The sequence below is a fragment of the Chaetomium fimeti genome (genome assembly GCF_033439085.1).
Source record: "Chaetomium fimeti strain CBS 168.71 chromosome Unknown B0H64scaffold_2, whole genome shotgun sequence".
In the NCBI taxonomy this organism is placed as follows: Eukaryota; Fungi; Ascomycota; class Sordariomycetes; order Sordariales; family Chaetomiaceae; genus Chaetomium; species Chaetomium fimeti.
Window position 1 is genome coordinate 1,083,919 of NW_026944330.1, and position 19,963 is coordinate 1,103,881.

General features: G+C 57.2%; 4 protein-coding genes across 4 annotated transcripts; 3 read left to right on the forward strand and 1 right to left on the reverse strand.

Moving 5' to 3' along the window:
- The first annotated feature begins 1,320 nt into the window (after positions 1-1,320).
- Positions 1,321-2,371, forward strand: B0H64DRAFT_75991 (uncharacterized protein). The gene has a single exon (XM_062808724.1). It carries the CDS (start codon positions 1,502-1,504, stop codon positions 2,123-2,125), a length of 624 nt encoding a protein of 207 aa, XP_062661996.1. The 5' UTR covers positions 1,321-1,501; the 3' UTR covers positions 2,126-2,371.
- On the forward strand, positions 2,372-4,524 carry B0H64DRAFT_75996 (uncharacterized protein). Its single transcript, XM_062808725.1, has 4 exons — positions 2,372-3,113; positions 3,169-3,254; positions 3,308-3,940; positions 4,100-4,524. Exons 1-4 carry the CDS (start codon positions 2,617-2,619, stop codon positions 4,405-4,407), a joined length of 1,524 nt encoding a protein of 507 aa, XP_062661997.1. The 5' UTR covers positions 2,372-2,616; the 3' UTR covers positions 4,408-4,524.
- Positions 4,525-6,463: 1,939 nt separating this feature from the next.
- B0H64DRAFT_385242 (uncharacterized protein) lies at positions 6,464-8,203 on the forward strand. The gene is given in 3 exon segments (XM_062803061.1): positions 6,464-7,711; positions 7,730-8,086; positions 8,181-8,203. 2 exon segments carry the CDS (start codon positions 6,899-6,901, stop codon positions 7,988-7,990), a joined length of 1,074 nt encoding a protein of 357 aa, XP_062661998.1. The 5' UTR covers positions 6,464-6,898; the 3' UTR covers positions 7,991-8,086; positions 8,181-8,203.
- Positions 8,204-8,568: 365 nt separating this feature from the next.
- Positions 8,569-11,672, reverse strand: B0H64DRAFT_317954 (uncharacterized protein; the record flags this gene model as incomplete). Its single annotated transcript, XM_062800360.1, has 4 exons — positions 8,569-8,702; positions 8,778-9,524; positions 10,208-11,323; positions 11,387-11,672. The coding sequence occupies 4 exons, from the start codon at positions 11,670-11,672 to the stop codon at positions 8,569-8,571; spliced, it is 2,283 nt and encodes a 760-aa protein (XP_062661999.1).
- Positions 11,673-19,963: the final 8,291 nt, after the last annotated feature.

Genomic DNA, 19,963 nt, shown 5'->3' on the forward strand with positions numbered 1-19,963 from the left:
TTTATTCCTGCGTGTTACCGCTGTGTTACTGGTGGCCCAGCTGAAAAGGGGCCCCCTGAGAGGTTCGTCCCAACTCCCAACAAGAGTGCGACCAGTTCAACTTGACATTTAACTTCACTGTTTTATCTTCTTCGAGTGTTTTCTCGCCTCAAGCTGTCGCCAACGCCAAACAATAATTGAACCAAACAATATGGTCCATACCAAGCCGCAGCGCTGCGTGGAGCTTGATTCGGGAACAAGGACCCCGGACCCAGATGGCCGGTCAACCCCAGGCCTGCGAGACCGAAACATCGTGAAGGGCAACGGCGGTCTCTGGTCGGCCGCCACCTAGACTGTCAGCCCGTAATCTCATCTCCATGCTTGTCCGCGGCATCATACTGCCGACCTTGCCTAAGAATCATGTCAACCTCAACGAAACGAGGAGGCTCGGCAAGCCCTATGAAGAGATGGCCGTTTCAATGAGGTTGCGGTAGGATGAAGTTCGGACTGGATTTTGGGTACTCGGGTTTGTCGGCGATATTTTTCAACCCCCGCTAAACCTAGCGAGCCTGGCTCGTGGGAACCCCAGACGCTGTACCCTGCCTGACAAGAGGCAGGGGATCACAACGTGCCCCTGAGGAAGCGAGGGAAGCAACGTCGAAAACTGCAAACTACACGAGGTTGCGGCTCGACAGGGGCACAAACTTAAACATTTGGGTCCGAGGGTTTCAAAGTTAATTTTGCGAACGCTACTTACGAAAGTCCCACGCCTCGTGAAGGTATTTTCATTGTGGATTCCTCGAGAACAGACGGTTTAACGGCCACGAGGCTTGGCCGCCCGGCCCGCAATCATGTCCCTGGCCTCGTGTTAAAGCTGACGTCGACGTTTGGTTGTTTCCTGAACACGGGTGGAACTTGAAGGCGTCGCAACTCGGGGTCGTTGCTCGGTCAGGCGATCCATCTACCGGCTTCAGCGTATACTGTTACTTTACAAACATACATACCGAGGAGAACCGGTCAGAGACTCGTAGTTACGAAAAGACGATGATGGACGTAACCGCGAACTGCCGCTATTCCCGGTCGCCAAGCAGAGAGGACGTCCTGATACAACAGACAGCAGCCGATGCCAATGCGCGGACGGTGACAGTGAAGATCCTAACCTGTTGTGTGTAATTTTGGAGGTTTGCCGACACCCGCCGACAAGGTACCGACGTGCGGTTGACTGGAGGGGGTTGCTGGCCAGCCAAGTGCCACCGTCGGGTCGAGAAGCGCCTGAAAGGGGAAAGTGGGGAATGACCCCACGACAGGAGCGGAGTCAATGCTCGCTCGCTTGCGCTTCATCTCATCGATCCCGAGACACAAGCTGCCCGATCGCCTTCAGTATGGCATCCCTGATTGGCCAGAACTTGGGACGAGCAGGGCTTCACCCATCCAGCCATGGGCACCTGGCACACAACGCGCCTCAACTTCAGCCCAGCATCCCAGCCCTGGGGCAGCCGTTGCAGCCGTTGCGCGCGCCTTGATGGAGTTGCCGCTGAGAACTTTGCACGATAACGATACAGCTCTTTTGCCTCTTCTCCAGGTCCTGAATCAGGCATCGAATGTGTGTGCCGGGGCATGGAAGTGTGGAAGTAGGGTGAACCACTCGGGCCTTCCATCGCCACTCAAGAAACTTCCAGGTTTGAACCCGGAGGATGGAAGGTACGGGAGTCGTTTAGCAGGCCGCTCTTTCCTCGGATGTTCTACAGTGCCTAGTGCCTGGTGCCTGGTTTTAGCTGCAAGGCACGCTTTCCTTTTTCGTCTCGTCTCTGCCCCGTGCTCTCACCCCGTGTTGAGGTCATCCAGGAGCGTCCCAGGGTCCCTGCCATCCCAACTTCAAAAAAAGTTTGATGTGGGATTTCGGATTTCAAATTTTGACTTCTGCAAGGGACAGGCTTCTGAGGTTGCATCTCCAATCCCCCTCTCTCCCGTTCTCCTGTCAGACGACTTCAACATTCCCACCTCCCACTCCCCCGTTCTGCATCACCGGCCCCCTGCTCCGCGTTTGAGACCCGTGGGGCCGCACACCCATTTCTCTTTCTCCGGGCCTCCTGCCGCACTGCCCGGGATCTGTCGACGTTCCTGGTCGCAGAAAGCTTGGCGGTAACCCTTGTTGGGGCATGCTGGGGCATGCTGGGGGTGCACTCCGGAAGAGCTCGAAACCGCTTGGCTTGCCGGGGGCATGAGAAACACTGGCTTGGCATTCTCGTCGGATCGCCGTCGCAGCACCTTCCCTGTTCCCGTCCTGGCGGCTCGTCTCTTATAACAACTCCCGCGGTCTCGAGAACTGTCCTGGCCTTTTTCTTTTCGACCATGTCCCATTCTCACTCAGTGCGGTGGTAGTTGTTTGTCTCGTCCCTCTTCTTTTCTTTCCATCCTTCCATTCGTTCCTTTCTTCGGACGCGGGTTGTACCTGTTGTACCTTGTACATATCCCACTTCGTCGGCACCAGTTGTCGCACAGCACTCCTTTTTAAAACTCACTTTTTGCTTCTTGACGGTCTGGAACCATCTTATCCTCCTCGATTCAACTTTCGGCTCCCGCGGAGCTCAGTTCTTTCTCGACGACCCATCGAAACGTTTCAAAAAATCGCCCATCATGTTGATGAAAACAGCTGTGACGGCCCTTTTGGGTGTGACCATGGTTGCTGAGGCGGCATCCATCCACCAGTTCAGATCTCCCATTGCCCTGGAACGGCGACAGAACAGGGGCGGTAACCGGTTCGGCGGCGGCTTTGGTGGTGGCTTTGGTGGTGGCTTTGGTGGTGGCGGCAACAACGGCGGCAACCAAGGTGGTAACCAGGGCGGTAACCAAGGCGGCAACCAGGGCGGCAACCAAGGTGGCAACAACGGCGGCAACAACGGCGGCGACAACGGTCAGAACAACGGCGACAACAACGGCGGCGACAACGGTCAGAACAACGGCGACAACAACGGCGGCGACAACGGCCAAAACAACGGCGGCAACAACGGCGGCAACAACGGCGGCAACAACGGAGGCAACACTTGCCTGGCAGCAGACGCCGTTCAGACCGGCTCGGCAGCAACCGGCCAGGAGGGAGGTGACGTCGCCGACGGCCAGGTCGAATCCGCCACGTATGTTTACCCTCGTGCAGTAGCTTGATGCTGTCGATACTAACCCCTCTATTAGTGACGAGGCCAACTTCATCAACTTTTGTTCCGGCGAGACCTTGACGAACGGCTTGCAAAACCGCGATGGTTCCTGCAACGGTATCCGTATGTGTATATACTCCTAGAGAGTGACTGTTCACCAGCTAACCCTTGAGCAGCGATGGGCAAGATCCCTTCCGTCGATAGAATGGTCTCGGCGGTCATCGTCAACCCCCAGAACGGCGACGACGTCGAGGAGCTAACTACCTTCGAAATCGAGGTCAACCTTGCCAACATGCAGTTGGGTGCTTTCACCAACGCCGCGAGCACCTACTATTCGGCCCCTCAGGACCTGAACGGACAGGGCCAGATTATCGGCCACACCCACGTCACAGTCCAGGACACCGGAAACACCATGAACCCTACCCAGCCTCTAGACGCCAAGCAGTTTGCCTTCTTCAAGGGTATCAACGACGCCGGAGACGGCCAGGGCCGCCTCACTGCCGAGGTGACCGGTGGTCTTCCGACCGGTTGCTACCGTGTCTGCACCATGTCTAGCGCCTCCAACCACCAGCCCGTGCTGATGCCTGTTGCTCAGCGTGGCTCGCAAGAGGATTGCCGTTACTTCAGCGTCGGTGGTGCCTGCGGCAACGGCGGCGGCGGCAACAACGGTGGCAACAACGGTGGCAACAACGGTGGCAACAACGGCGGCAACAACGGCGGCAACGGCGGTAACAACGGCCAGAACAATGGCGGCAATGACGGTCAGAACAATGGCGGCAATGACGGTCAGAACAATGGCCAGAACAACGGTGGCAACAACGGCGGTAACAACGGCGGTCAGGGCCAAGGCGGCAACGCCGGTCAAGGTCAGGGCAACAACGCCGGTCAAGGCCAGGGCGGCAACCAAGGCGGCAACAACGGCGGCAACCAGGGCGGCAACCAGGGTGGCAACCAAGGTGGCAACCAAGGTGGCAACAACGGCGGCAACAACGGCGGTCAGGGCCAGGGTGGTAACAACGGCGGCAACAACGGCGGTCAGGGTGCCCAGAACGCTGCTGCTATCGGCGGCGCGGCTCCTGCGGTTGAGGACACTGGCGATGCTCAACGCCCGTTCAGTGTCAATGGCAACACCTTCGCCAACAGGGACGCCGCCGTTCAGCGCGCCTGTGCCATCCAGAACAACGCCTGCGCCGACGCCGTCAACGGTGGCCAAGCTCAGGGCCAAACCATCGCCGCCTGCAACGAGCAAGAAGCCGCATGCCGGGCGGCTGCTTAAACCAAATCAGTCCGCTTCGCCCAGTGCCACCCCGGACCCCACGGCGCTGCTCCAAGCTTGGAGCCGAGCCAAGTTCCCTCTGGTCTACAATCACGAGGGGTGTGTACAATATTCTTTTCAATTTCTACGACGGACAGAAAGGCGGCCCTGGAGTCCTTAATTTGCGGCTACATGTGGTTTGTCTGGTTTGGTGGGTTGGCGGGCGTCGCGTCTTTCACATATTCCCTTTAGAAAATGGAAGACGCTGTCGATGGTTGTTTCTTGGAGGTCTTCTTATTTCCTTTTATTTCTTTTTCTCTTTTCCTGTCGATATGCCGGCGATGTTATGACATTATTTACGGAGCTCATGCATCGCATTGTGCTATCGCGAGTGTAATGCGTGAATATGGGGGAGGAGGAGTGTGTAGGTAGCGGGTTAGAGGGGACAGACAATTACCACTCCGGTCTGTGACCGGGAAGGGGACTGAAAACCAGCCACAATGACCCAGCTTGAATCAGTGCCGACCGATGTTGTGCCACCGAGGCGAGCGAGTCGCCGGGACGATTCGGCGCGTCCTCGGGTTGCGAAGGTTGTACGCTCCCAACCTGACTCGGATCGTGCTTGGCCCGGAACCCCCCTCTGTGTCTCGTATCCCGGCAACGGACAGGCAATAGAACGGGTGTTTCGGCATTTGTCACCTACGAGCGACCTCGGTGCGGTGAGACTCGGGAGGGGCTTGGCCCGAGTTGGGGGCGAACTTAGGGGGTGGGTGAGAGGAGGGTAAAATTTTGTGAAACGTGCGGAAGGGGCCGGGTGGGGAGGGATTGGCGGGTGGTGTTGTGAAACGGTGAGGACCGAGCGCGCGGCTGCTGCTGCTTCTGCTGCTGGGGAGGTGCTGCTACGGAGGTGCTGGGGATGAGCTGGGGATGAGCTGGGTGCTACGGTGCTGGGGATGTGCGACTGCTGGGGGCGGGTGCTGGGGGCCGACATAACATACACTCGGTGCTGGGAAGGAGTTGGCCAGGGAGTCGTGTTGTGTCATGACACAGGGACAGGGTGGTGAAGCGTGACTTGCATTGGGGGTTGTTTTGTGCTACCTTGCTTGTCTGCTGACTTGCTGCGTTATGTGTTGCTGCTCTTCTGTGTTGCCTGGGATGGGGAGGGGATAGAAGGGGGTACAGGGTTTGGGATGGAGAAGGGTACGGGGGAGGGAAGGGTGATGGACTTGGCTAGCCGACTTACACAGTACTGACTACACTCGGCTGGAGAAATAGGGGCGGTTGTGGGGACTGGTCTGTAGGTAGGGAGTATGTCTGACACCTGTGCTAGGGCTGCTTGTCGGGCTTGGGCCTCTAGACGGTTAGCAGGTTGTGTCTTAAGACTAACTTGTGCAGTATAGACTTCATCCGTGAGTTATCATGGGGTGGGCATGGGGTTGGAGGTTGGGGGGAAGGCAAGGCCACCGCGCTGCCGAAGTTCCTTAACAACTTAAAGCGAGTTACTGGGCTAGGATGGCCAAGTGGCAACATCAACTAGTATACGAAGACGACCTCACACGTAGTAGTCTAGCTATTAACCCGCCGTCCATGACACTATAAACGAACCATCGTAGGGAAACCCTCTCTCCAACTCGAGCATCAGTCACCCTCAACATTCCGCAGTCTCCTCCCAAGCCAGTTGAATATACACGAGATGGAACTCGAAGATTATTACGTGCGTGTTGTTTGTATGGTTTAGGCACTGGAATAAGAGTGAGTAATATCTCTATACATTAACATACTCAGGATACCGTCGAGTAACGGGGCTGCCGTGGATGGTTTGGCAGTCAAAAAGGGCGACAGTCGTAACCTATTCCGCCACCTTCTCGTCCAACGAAGCAAATTCAAGGGGTTTCGTAACCGGCTATCTCTTTTGGGGGGGTTGTCCGATGAGATTTTGCTATTTCGTGAGATGTCTTTTGTTTACTTGCCTCCGGTGAATGCTGTGCTGGGTCTCACCAAGTGGCGGAGATATATCGATGCAGTGTACGAGTGTATCAGCCACCCCCCCTGATATCGAAACTCTATCGTCAAGTGCATGTTATCGCCACGGGCTAAGCTTTAACTAAAACCGACTCTAAGCACTAATTACAAGAGACTGATTGTAGCTCTCAGGCTAGTGAGTAAAACTGAAGATGGACACGTCGATACACGGGTACCCCCAAGCCACATCACCACCGCGCCTTCTCACACACCGGACCTCCGAGAGAGAGCACCACAAGGCCACTTCCACTTTCCATGCTACCCGCTTAAGGTAACCCCTACCTCGCAACCCAACCTCAACCCAACCGGAGCCCAACTCCCAACTCCCAACTCCAACTCTCACCTCACAACACCACAACCCAACCTCCTTCTCAGAGTCAACTCCCTTCCAGCTCACAGTCATCTCAGCCAACATCACCAGCACCTCCAGCAAACCACATCCAGCACACCACCCCCCAAACCACGCCCACCAACAAACCCAGCAAGCACCATGACCAACAACACGACACCCACCCCCAACAATCCACCCCCCAACCCCACCCGCCAAAAGAACGCCACAACCAACCTCCACCGCCTCTACAGCGACCTCACCCTCCTACACACTATCGCCGCGCCCACCATCGTCCTGCACCCGGCCGACCGCAACCTGACCAACCCCCTACGCGCCCCACTGGTCGGGATTACCGCGGCCCAGCGGCACGAGGAAGAGCTGGTGGCGGCGGCGGGGGGCAGGTTGGTGATGCAGGTGGAGAGTGTGGTGGTGGATGCGGGGGGTGTGTTTGGGTGCGTGATGGGGTTTTTGAAAGGGGGGGGTGAGGTGTCTTTGTCTTCCCCTTCGGGATCGGGGTTGGGTGAGGGATCGGGGTCGGGTGCGGGTGCGGGTGAGGTTGGGGCTGGGATGAGTCGGTATGGTGATGGTTCGGGTTCGGGTTCTGGTCCTGGGGGTGGTGTTGCTGCTTCGTTTGCTATTGCGGCCGCGGCTGCCACGGCTACTATGGCTAGCATGGCTGCTGCGGCTGCCGCCGAGGCTGCCGAGGTTGCTTCTGGCGCTGCGAAGGCTGCTGCTGATTCTGCTGCTGCGACTGCGGCGACGGCTTTTGCTACTACTGCTGCTGGTTCGGCGGCTGCTGCGGCTACTACTGGCACGGCTGTTTCTACTAGTGTTTCTGCTGATACGGCTGCTTCTGCGGCTGCTCTTGCTGCTACTTCTGCTAAGGCTGCAGCTGCTACTGCAGCTGCTGTTGAGGCTGTTGTTGCTGGTACTGCTTCTAAGGAGGGGGAGAGGGAGAAGGAGGGGGGGAGGGAGAAGGAGGGGGGGAGGGAGAAGGAGGGGAACGAGGGGAAGAAGGAGGGAGATAAGGAGGAGGGAGAGAAGAAAGAGGGGACTGACAAGGAGGAGGAGGAGAAGGGTGGTGAGAAGGGCAAAGGGAGCGGGGAGGAAGATGGAAATGGGAAACAGAAGGGCGGGATCGAGATGCCGTTTTGTGGGCTGTGGAGGTTTGATGAGACGGGGAAGGCCGTCGAGCACTGGGAGAATGCTGCTGACCCGGCGGCGCTGGGGCGGTGGTTGAGGGGTGAGTAGATTGGCGAATGAGTAGCAGAGGACTCAGAAGTTCTCGGAACGTGCGTCCGTCAGAATCAGCTATATGGGTGAATTGGGATGAGTTGAGAATCAACGCTATAAGATTGGGACGAGTCGAGGAGAATTAGCTTCATGGGCTGGGATGAGTCGGGTTTGGCCATGATAAGAGGGTGGACATTCTACACCATACCTGCTAGCCCTCACTCATTGACAAAAACACTAACACTGCACGAAGTACACAGGCAAGTGACGCCGTGTCGATGTGCCCGCACGCCGCCTTTTGTTACCCAGTAATATTGACAAACCCCCTGATGACTAGAATATACACATTTGTTGCCTATGATCCCCGGCAGTGATGCCTTCGCTTGCAAGCAAGCTTTTCTATACAGATACCAAATGGAAGTAGCCCCAACCCTCGTTGACGTAGCACCCAGACCGGCCATCAAAAATGGGAAGCCGGCCCCTAGCAAAACGACCGCCCACCACGACGATAGCCGCCCTCGTCACCATGAAACCGTTCCCCGCCTTCGTTCTCGTCCTCATCCTCATCCTCGTCATCATCATCCTTCCAGCCCCATTCAGTCCTCCTCTCCGCGGATCCTCTCGTTGAACTTGCGCTTCCCCACGCGGGTCTCGTAGTGCGGCGCCGCCGTCTTAACGTCCTGCAACTGGCCCTCGATGGCGCTGCGCGTTTTGTTACGATAGCAATCCACTGCGGCCGTGTCAGTCAGTCATGTTACGTCACGACAAAGGGAACGGGTATGGGGATAAAAAAAAAAAAACTCACGGGCTCGCTGCAAAAACACGGTCCGGCCCGAGAACACGCGGCTCTGCAGCCACGCCATGCGATATCCCAGGTCGTTGAGCCGGACCTCCTTGCCACGGAACGACCTACGCATGCGGGGGATGGCCAGCTCGACCTCCTGGCCCTCCTCCATGGGCACCTTGACCAGCGTCCTGGGGTGCTTGGCCGCCTGCGCCGCGCTCGCGCCACGTCCGGCCCGGCGGCCCTCCGTCTCGGTGGCGCCGTCGTCTTCGGCCTCGCTCCCGTCGTCGGCAAAGAACCGGCTGCCCGTCGCGCTGGGCGGGGGGCTCTGCATCTCGCGCGGGAAGAAGGAGCGCGGGTAGACGCTGTTGTTCCTGCGGAAGCTGTCCGGGATCTCGCGCGTGTTGACGTTGTCCAGCGTGACGCGCACGCGCAGGCGGTTTTGGCGGTCGCTGTCCTCGACGAGGATGAACTTGCGCTTCTTGGTCTCGGGGATGTCCGGGAAGAGGTCATCGGGCCCATCTGCCGGGCCGCGCGCGGAGCTCGACCGGCGGGCGGCAGTCAGCGGTCCGGGGCCGCCACCGTGGGCGGGGGAGCCGCTCAGCGTGTCGTGGATGGAAGGCATCGAGGACGAGCCGTGAGGGGCGCCGCCGTAGGAACCGTAGCCGGTGAAGGCTTGGGTAGGGCGCTCCTCCACGCCGGGCTGGCCGGGCGGGGGCTGATGGTGGTGGTGGTGGTGCGACTGGTCATCCGCATAATCTCCTTCACCTAAGAGAGAGAGCGTGTCAGCCGATCGGCGTTTTACTCAAAAGGGTTGATGACCATGTCAGGCCTCGTCCACAGCGCGCGTCGGTCATGTCAAGTGTGATACTTCAAGAGCAAAAACAGCGCAGCAAGAGCAGCAACTCGCAAATCTCAAGACGATGCGCGGCAAAGAATGCAAGTCGCCAGCATCTCGAGGTGCCATCATCTATCTTTTATCAGGCTCCCTGTCAAGGACACTTTGGCAGAATGTGGTGTTGAGGATGAAGGTGCTGGTTGATGATATGTGATGAGCGATGATGCTGTTGAATGCGGCGGTGCAAAGCAAGAAAATGCAATGCAACCCAGGTTCTGCCAGCCAACCCAGCCAGACGACTGAAGGACGACCGAAAACCAGCAAAACAGACTAACAGCAAACGCGACTAAATGTAATGTACAGTTCTTTCTTTTTGTACCAGGTTCCTGTTGACGCCCCGGGTAAACAGTGCTCGAAGATCGAATGCTGGTTCGAGAGCCGGTATATAACAGCTGTAAAGGGGGCGGCGGCGAGCGAGTATATCCCAGAAAAATCCAAACACAACCAAAACAAAATGAAAACGCAGGCGCATGTAAAACAGCTTTGGCTCGAAGAGGTATCACACTTAATCACAACAACGCGCGCGCGCTTTAGGCCATCTGGTGAAACATACCGACTTCGTCTCCTCCCTGAGCGCTTCCGTCCTGTTGGCCGCTGTGATGGTGGTGCATCTGCGACGCCATGTTGTTGAGTACCGGCTTGCCCATCGCCGGGTTGCTCCCCGGACCCATGGCCGTTGGCGTGGTCATGCCTGACGAGCCAGGGCCGCCGGGGCCAGCGGGCATGTGGGTAGCGTGAGGGGTGGTCGACCCCGTCTTGTTGTTGCGGTAGTTCATCTTGGCCATGCGGCGGACGCGACGACTCCTCAGGCGCGGGTCCTGGTTGCTGTTCCGCCAGCTGTCCACGGCGCGCTGGATCAGACCGCGCTTGCCCCGAAGCGGCGGGTTCAGCTGAGCCAGGGCCCAGCCCACCGAGTTGCACTCGGTCTCGTATTGCAGCCGGTTTCCACGGTACTGGTCCTTAGGGCAGCACGCGCGCGGGTAGACGCAGTTCTCCGTCTTGAACTCGGCCGACAGCTCGTCTTGGTTCACCGACTCGACATCGCAGCGGATGGTGTACTCCATCTTGACTCTGTCGCGCGAGTACTCGAAGGCAATCCATTGGACCCCGTTCGTGTCCTGCCTTACTACCAGCGGCGTGGTCGCCGGGATCGGCCCCGGGGCAGCATTCGGGTTTACACCAGCGGCGGTCGTTGGGGTGGTGAGCGGCGCACCGTTTTGGGGGCTTGTTGATGACGCGCTGCTCATCGCGACGGGGGCAGAAGTTGCTGATATCCGGTGGTTGAGGCCATGGGTGTCAATCTTGTCGGGACGCGGGCTCATCCCCGGTTGCGCGTGCTGTGCCGGGTGCTGGGCGATGGGGTGCTGAGGGGGTGTGTGCGACATCATCATCCCCGGCTGCGACCCCATCGGCTGATGTGGCTGTTGGGCATGTTGCGCGTACGGCGATTGCGCAGCCTGGGCCGGCATGGACGAGTACTGCTGCTGGGGAGCGCCATAGTACATCGACTGCTGGTGTAATTGCGAGGGAGGCTGCGCGTACATGCTCCTCTGCTGGTCGTGGCCCGAGGGCGACGCTACGGAAGCCGGCGAGTTTGATTGGGGAGTGTGGTACGAGATTGGCGGATAGGGCGGTCTCTGCATGGTCGCAGCCATGATGTCTCCGGTATCTGCGGCACGCGTGTTAGCTCGGTCGGTCTTTATCTGAATCGGACAGGAGTAACGCGACTTACCTGCGGCCGTGTATCCGCTCGTTGCACCCGGCGTGCTGTAAGGGCTCGGGTGCGCGTAGTAGTTTGAAAGACCGTGGTCTTGTGAATTGCTCCCCTGGGGTTGTTGCGGGTATGTGTACGCGCCCGAATGCTGAGGCGGCTGTTGTTGTTGCTGCTGCTGCTGCGCCGAGGTCTGGCTGTGATGCTGCTGGTGAACCACGCTCGAGGGTCGCGAGTGTTGCAGATGAGGGGGGACAGGACCCTGCTGTTGGTGGTGGGTGTGATGCTGCATAGAGGAGACAACCATTAGTTCTCACGATTACAGGGTTCTTTTCGAAACAAAAACCATGTGTGTTCTGGAGCACCGGGGACGCGTCTGGGAATGTTGTGGTTTTTTTCTTCGCTCCGGAACGCGTGCAAGGACTGGGGGGCCGGGAGCGAATGTCGGTCCCCTGAAAAATGACGGGGATCCACGGGTGAGGCGGGCTCGCCTCGGGGTGTGATTTTGTATGACAAGGCTCGTTTCCACGCGGTATCCAAGCCGAGGGCGAGGGCAGGGAAGGCCAATGCTACCCTCCCCGGTGGAGCAAGGAAGAGCTCGGAATTCTGTCCCGAGGTTTCGAGATTCCCACTTGGGCGCTTGTCCTGGTGGGAAATCGCGTCCGCTGCCGGCAGCAACTCTACCCCCGGACGGCGCAAGGAGTGTTGAAAGCAGGGCCACTAACCGAGTATGCAGTCCCGCGGCGGAGGAAGCGGGAGTGACAGGATCAATCCTGACCGAGTGTGGTTGAAGGGCAAGGAAAGGCGGCTGTGGGGAGCGCGGAGATATGGGGGGCGCGGCTGGGGGGTTCGCAGGAGAAAGGGAAAAAAAAAAAGGAGATAAACGTGCGGGACTGACGAATGCTTGCAGAGCCGGGCAGGGGGAGAGCGAAGCGATAATGCCTGGCTGGTCGAGTCTGATATACCCAACCAGGGGGTAATGGGAGGCGCCTCTGTGGTGGGTTCAACAAACCGCCTCTCGTGTTGCCCAGGATGGCCAGGTGTGAACACCGAGCAGCGAGATGAAGAAAATTGCCCAGGTGTGGAGAGATGGGCAAGGAAAGCCGGGACCGGGGTTGGACAGCCGCCATGGGGGGATAAGCAAGGGGGGGCGACTGCATTTTAATGAAGTGGCCAATGGCAGCTGGCTGCAAGCCAGGTAGCACGACTTTTGCCCAACAGGGAATGGCGGTCCGAGGCTAGCCATTGAGAGGCAAGCGTCTCGAGGAGGTGTGGTCTGTCATCTGCCACTCATCTCCTGTCCTTTCCCGTTTTCTCTCGCATGGACAAGGGAGCGGTGAGGGAGCGGGTCCCACGCAGCCATCCTTGCCCTTGCCCCCCATCCTTGCACTTTGGCTGCCCATCCCGACGGCTGGTTCCCAATTTTCCCCCATCTTCCTGGCCAGAGGCTGGACCACTGGAAGATGCTGGTCAAACGGGCGGCGTTGGGGGCTGTTTGTCTTGTATCCCAGGGTCTTCTTCATGAACATGCTTCTCTGCTCGCCTCGGGCCAGACCCACTTGGGACGGCATTTGCAGTGACTTTGCTGCGGGAAGATGAGACGGCGGTCATGCTTTGAGCAGAACTTCCCCTCTGACACGTCCGGGAGAGCTGCCGAGAACGGATTGATGATGGTTGGCCAACTTGGCGCGAAGATACCCCACTGAAATCGCCCCCCGGCCCACGTAACTGACTCTCTCTTGCACCAAAACTCTCCGTATGTCAACCATTGTCCGCTTGACATTCGCTGGATGCGCAAGAATGTCGCACCAGTGTCGTCAGCGCGTCGACAACTGACTCGCTGCAGAGACAATTGAATGGGCAGAAGGATGGTAGAGCCAGCCGATCGTTGATAAATCGTTGCTTCCCGATTCTCCTATCGGCTTCAAGGATTTGATTTGTGTGCAATTGGGGGGATGAGGCGGGGAGCGCGTGGGGTGGAGACAGCCAACCAGGTTTCCCCAACTGCTTCGCCGTTACGAGAACGAGACCTGCTGGCTCGTCCGCCGTTTGAGCGGCCATGCCTGTCCAAGGTCCGCAGCGAGGGGCCCTTGCGCTGTGATGGCGCAATCGGACGGCCCGAGGAAGTAAACCCCGAGCCTCGCACTGCGGATGGTGATGTGTTCTGCAGCTGTCTGCAGCCAACTTTGGCTGGCCAGTTGTCCCTTCAACACTTGTCGATATGTGGGATGGATGCGACGCAGAAGCAGCACGAGCATGGGGTCGCCCACCGCGCGCTGAACTGACAGGGCGGGAGCGTGCTGCGCACCCTGGCACCGCCCCCTGCCGCATGTTCCCGGAGCCCTGGCTGCTGGTGAAACAGCTCGCCCCCCTGTAATCCCAGAAGCATCCCTCCCCGGCCGGCCAAGGATGCGGCAGCGGGCATGCAGTTTTCTGGAACAATTGCGAAGCCCTGGCAGGGTTCTCGAGCAAGGGAAATCGCGAACGCGGGAGCATGGGGGGGGGGGGGGGGGGGGGGTTCTTGGGTCAACCTCGCGTCGCAACGGCGACATTGCTTGTGAGATAGACTTATCTCAAGCAAAGCCAGAACGCGGATGTACGAAGGTAGAATTGACAAAACCAGGCGGGACTGCCGCATTGACGGATGACGAGAAGTGAAGACGGTATTGTCGGCGATGGGTGGAGTGTCGCAAGGAATTGGAAAAAGGAGCGTCACTCACCGAGTCATGACCGGGCTCTTCCTTAAACTGGCGAGGCGCCTGCCGGTGTTGGGCCATTGTCATCAATCCCATAATATTTCAGAATAACGGCCGCGAATGCGCTGGTGCTGCCGATATCTATATCCGTTGGCCCAAGTCAGTCCCGAGAAGATACGAATAGGCGATGTCGAGTAACAAAGACAAGGGACGATGCTGGATTGCTTGGGGTTTGTTGTGTGCAAAGGGACGGACTCGTGGAACTCGGGAGCTGCGCTTCGTGGATCGCCCTCATGGACACAAGTCGAGAGGTGGCCAGCAAACCAGGTTTCTTTTCCCACCGGGATCCCCGTGCGTCCCGCCACGACAGGCGACTGGAGCGCAGGACGCGACAAGGTCGGCCGATGCCATGCGACGCGCGCCCGCGCAGGTATCGGGAAGAGGCCGCACTCAATCGGAACAACTTACAAATGATGTAGTGTCTTGAGACTCGGGAGGGAGGCGAACTGGTGTTCTTTGTTCGGTCGACGAGTCGAGCTGGTTGGTGGTTGTTTTGGACGGTGATGTGGTGCTCTTTCCAAATCGATTCCGCTGGGTCGGACGAACGCGGTGCTGGGTTGTTTGCCGGACAAGGTCGACGCGTGCGCAAGGGTTGGTCTGGGGAAGACACGGGAAAATCGTCAGGCTTGCTTGCTTGGAAGGGGAGAAGAAAAAAAAAACTGTCGCCGATTCGCAGTAATAAACTTCTGACGAAAGGAAGAATCGGTCGGCAAGGTACCGCATCAGCAAGGTCGTGTCGAAATTTGCAGCCATCCCATGCGATACCAAAACGGGGACTAGGGTGGAACACTGCCGAGATTGAAACGGGCTCGTGCTGGGTGTGACACTAAACCCTGGTCTGACTTCCGAGGCGTGCTTCGCAAAAGCGTTGCTGATTTGCTCGGCGCGATGCGCTGTGATAGGGGAGAGGACTGATGGGAGCGTGGAAGGCGAACGCACTTACTTCTTGCAGTCCGAAAATAGATGCGCTTTAAAAACCCGCCTAATGTCGCGTGGCGCAGAGTTAGACAGAGTCTTTGGAGGACGGAATTGGGGGGTGCGGACAGATGAAGATGGCGAATTCATCGGATGGGGAGGCCAGGAGGCAGGGGATGGAAACGCAGCTCTGGGCCAGGGCCACGTTGTCTGTACATAAAAATGGACGCGCGGGCGCTCCGAGACGGAGACAACGTCGAAGAAACGGGCGTTCGTACCTTCCAATACCAGTGTTTTCCTTCGAGCATGGACCACTCGGAAGTGCTCGGTACTTCAACAGCAATCCTCGAGCCTCGCTACCTATCCTCCACAATCAGCCGTTTGTTCATGCAGGACGTATGTAGGGAGAAGAAGCGCAGTCTTGGTCTTGTGGTCGAGGAAATACATGCAGTATGCACGTATATGCGGTTCGGGTCCGGTGCGGGAAAAAGCGGTGGGAGAGTTCCATGCCAAACGGGCGGTCGGTGCAGGCAGGAACACAAACATGTTGCAGGAACGCGTTGTTGTCAATGCGCCCGGGCAGTTGATTGTTGATTCGCACTCGACCTCACCGGATGACCAACGACGCGATGTCCAGGGAAATCAACAAGTGCATGGAACTTGCCTCTGAATTCGGGTTCTGCGCTCGCAGGTACCTCCCTACCTAGGTATGTCGACTTCGACAACTGGTCCAGGGGTCTCGAGCTTAAACCTTCATGAATCCGAGGCCATCAAGAACTCACGCGACCCAGCATGAACACCGAGTGTAGTTTTTAAGTTGATAGTTTTTTGTGATTAAAACACGCCTTCTGCCAGAACACATCCACGTTTGGTTCAGTCTTCCGCTTGCCGCGTGTTGAAGAATGATCGATGAGCCTATGAGTTTTGCTGGTTCTCAACAAGCCCACATCATCGTTGACCGGTTCGGATGGATGGGGCGGGCTGGGGAGCCGGCGGTAACCCAAGCAGGGGTGGTGACCAGGGTCTGCCGGGGAAGACCACAATGAAAGTTACACGGCAGCCGAAAATCAGCACATGGAAGGTCTCAGGTTGAGAGAGCACAGTTTTCAGGGTACGAAGAGCTCTACGGAGGAAGACGGCGACAGGAAGTCCCTTCAGCGAAGAATATTCGTCATATCCTTTTCCGGTGTGCGAAAGCATATTGCAGGGTTTCGATGTACATAGTATAAATGAGAACCGTGAATTCAAACGAGGGCAAGGGTTCCGGTAACTTTTTATGTAGTGTACACCCAGGGAACACAGTAACAGGTCCCCAGGTACGGTACTGTGTAGGAAAAAAGGCCAGGGGTTCCGAGTTCGCGCAACGGAAACAAGCGAGGGACAACGACATCTGAAAGCACGTTCAAATCTACCATGCATTCAAACAAACTCCTTCTTTCTTTTCTGCGTCATAAGATGTGATTATCAATCAGTTGAGCTGGAATGAAACAACTCGTACAAGCAGGTTCGGTCGAGAAGATGAACGAGCAGGTTGATCGGCGAGCTTCCCCGCGATGCGATTGGCAGTGATCAAGGAGTGTTGGAGAAATGGCTGTGGAGTTGAGAAATGTTTGCTTCTTCCAAAGTTTGTCGGCAAGAAACGAGCTCCAGAGGCAAGCCAAAAATGCCAAATGGAACTTTCCCAAGTTCAAAGATGGCCGTCTCTCGTTTTCCCTTTCCTTCACGCGTTGTGGCTCTCCAGGGATCTTCGTGGGGTGGCTAAAGACATGCTGCTACACGCGGGCACGTGAATGACAGGGCAAGAAGACAAGACGCGCTCAAAAACGAGACAGGTCAGCCGGGAAGCGACGGAAAATGATAGCAACTAACTATGGACACACCTGCACCTATCCATAAGTTACTACTTCAGATGGAACACACCGGCGTCGAAATTCTCGCGCCCGCGCTCAGCGACGGGATTTCCCACGAAAGAACACATACTATGCAGCGGCTGGGACCCCACCATCAAACTCGTTAATTAAGCCAAGCGTCAATATTACACTGAGACTCTTGCAGCATCTCTTGTCCTTTCAAGCCCGGGATGCTCGAATGGTAACTCTCTGCTATCAGTTGTCAGAATCAAAACTTCGTGGTTGTGATTATTGGGGGGTGTGCGTGGGGATCGGGCCAGGCGCCCCGCAGGACGTATGCCGGTGTGTGGGGGGCCACCTATTGAACACGCACGCCGGGCCGTCGGAGGCTTGTTGGTGGCTGCTTCGCGCTTGCAGGGCAGGGGGTTTTTGAACGGCACCGACAGTGCGGTCAGCCAGGAACTCATTCAGGGGAGGAAGCGAGCCAAGCCCAGTTCGGCGGCCATGTGACCAGGATAAACAGCGCCATTTCTCGTTGATTCCCGCTCGCTTCTGGGGTCAGCGTTTCCGCCAGGCGGGAAGCGCATGGCGAGGTGACCGGATTTCTTCCCCGAAAAGGCTCAGGTCACGGCTATCTTCAAAATACACCTAGCATAACAACTTCAGGCGGCGTGCTGCATGCATAAACGACTTGCCGTCTCGTAGTAGTCGCAAGACGACTGTGCTCACCGCATCCAAAATACATGTACTCTGTAGTTAATATCCTGCATGATGCACTGCCAACCTCAAGTCGGAAAACGGAAGTCACCTCCGATGCAGCAGCAGTTCGTCACAATTTCACTCGAGTTTCAGCAACTGTCCGAGAACAAACGCCATCAGTGCAAGTCCGGGCAGGCGGTCTGCAGGATACACTTGCCCAGTTCGGCGAAGCAGCTGTCAGTCACGCTGCTCGGGCAGCCAATGAAGTTGGCTGAGGAAAGAATCATCGATGCATTTCAAGCACGAAACAGCTTCTGACACACAAAATCTCAACCAATCCCCAACAACCGCTTTCGCTGACTGATGAGACGAGTCCAGTGACAACAACCAACTCATGCTGGGACTTCGAGACTGTGCACCGAAGGATTGACAACCGATCTCGGACCAATCACAGAAACGTCGAGGTCGCATTCTCCTCACCGCACAAAATCCATTAGCGACGGACGACTCGGATGTCTTCCGCGTTACTTCACCGCAAAACTGTTGAATCCCCTCTCCGGTCTCCTCCGTTGGCCGATTAGTTTCTCGTCCCTCTTGTCAAGCTCGTTGCAAACGAAGAGAAAAAAAAGATGAAGAAAATTCAAGGCTTCTGAAGTTGAGAACTACCAGGATCAAGCACATGACTTGGACGATCGTCGAACGCGCTTCCTGGGTTAACAGCCTTTCAAGTCAAACGGTTGCAATGCAACAACCTCCGCGCGGCAGTTCTTGTCCCGCTCCGCGACAAAGCCCCGGCTGTGACAACTGGCTGGCTGGCTGACAACGGGAGCCTGCAGACATCCGTCCCAAGCAAGTGTTTGGTAACGGTCCACAAGCTTTGGGGGTTTCCAAGTCACCCCTGTCGGCATCAATTTGTCTTGGCCCAGGTCTCGAGAGCTTTCCAGGCATCCTGGACGGGGGAAAGCTGGCATTGCCAGTCAACGAGACGAACTAGCAGCGGCGATCCAGGGGCTGCTCGAGAGATCTCGAATCTTTTCCCCGCAAACCCCTCTCCAACGCGCCAACCCAACTGGTAAGTGAGGCTCATCAGTTTCACCTCGGGAATCTGGTATCACGCTCGGGAAGCCAGGGTGGCTGGCTCGCCCCGCGTGGATGGTGATGCCGCACCTCCCCAATCCTGGCACATGCACACAGAGATTCTGAGAGGCCGCTGCTCCCCGAAAGGCCTCGGCGCTAACTAGTTAGTTATGCGACGACTCCGGAATTCCCGCCGAATCCATTGCTCCTCAACAACATTAGGCACGGACTTGAGAGAAAGAAGGGAACAAAAGCGGTCACGGAAAACCACACGGCGCAAGCTCCCAGAGTCCAATGAGATGGTACCCTGTCACCCCCACCGACTGCTCTCCATCAATCGGAAGTTGAGCAGTTCACGCGCAGCATGCAACAGGGGTGATGCGAAGTCCCCCGACATCCCTGCACTTGTCACACCGGGGCCAATGTCAACCCGCCATCTTTGGGACGTGGGATGTTTCCTTGCCCCTTCCAATTACCCTGGCACATGTCCCGAGATGCGTTTTCCGAGCACGGAGCGCGCGGCTGTTGGAACCGAATTGAAGACGCAAACGTCAGCTCGGCTTCCGGAACTTTCTCCCGCCCCAACCTCCGGTGTCTGAAGTGACAGCACGCGCCCGGTCTCCGTTCGGGCCCCGACAAGGCAACTCTGGCCCTGACCGACCTTGCGCACCCGTCACTCATCGCCCGAACGTTGATCCCACTCGCCATGTACATAGTTACGTACACTACAGAACACAGTACTGCGTACACAGGAACTGCTTAGTACGCGTATTGAAAGGCACTCATACACCCCTGGTATGAAAAACGCGCCATCGCAAAGACTGCCCTTCATCCACCATTTGTCGTCCCATTACTCACCCCAAAATGGTACGGCCGTTGTCGATTGTCTTGAAAAATGAAGATTCCAGACCAGGATAGAGGCCCTGGTCAGCTGGAGGACCCGTTCCGTCGGAGGAAATTCCGGGAAACACTCCACTCCCAGAAAGTCGTGTGCGTTTTCTCTCCGGCTCGGTAATCAATGAGGGGAATGACCTTCTCCGTCCTCCAAATGGAACTCGTTCATTTGACCGCTGTGGATCCCCGATCATCACCGAACATCAGTCAGTGCGCATGGCAGGCTCGGGCAAATCAGCTCTGGCTCCTTCTCGCTCCTGCCGAACTGATGGCTGTGAACTGCGGAAGTTCCGGATAAATCACTAATTATAGGGAGCTCAGGATAGAGGTACATCGGGTCCTGCCAGAACGCACCACTCATTTCGCGGCCCAGAGCCGGTCACCTCATCGTTTCCTGTGGCCGAAAC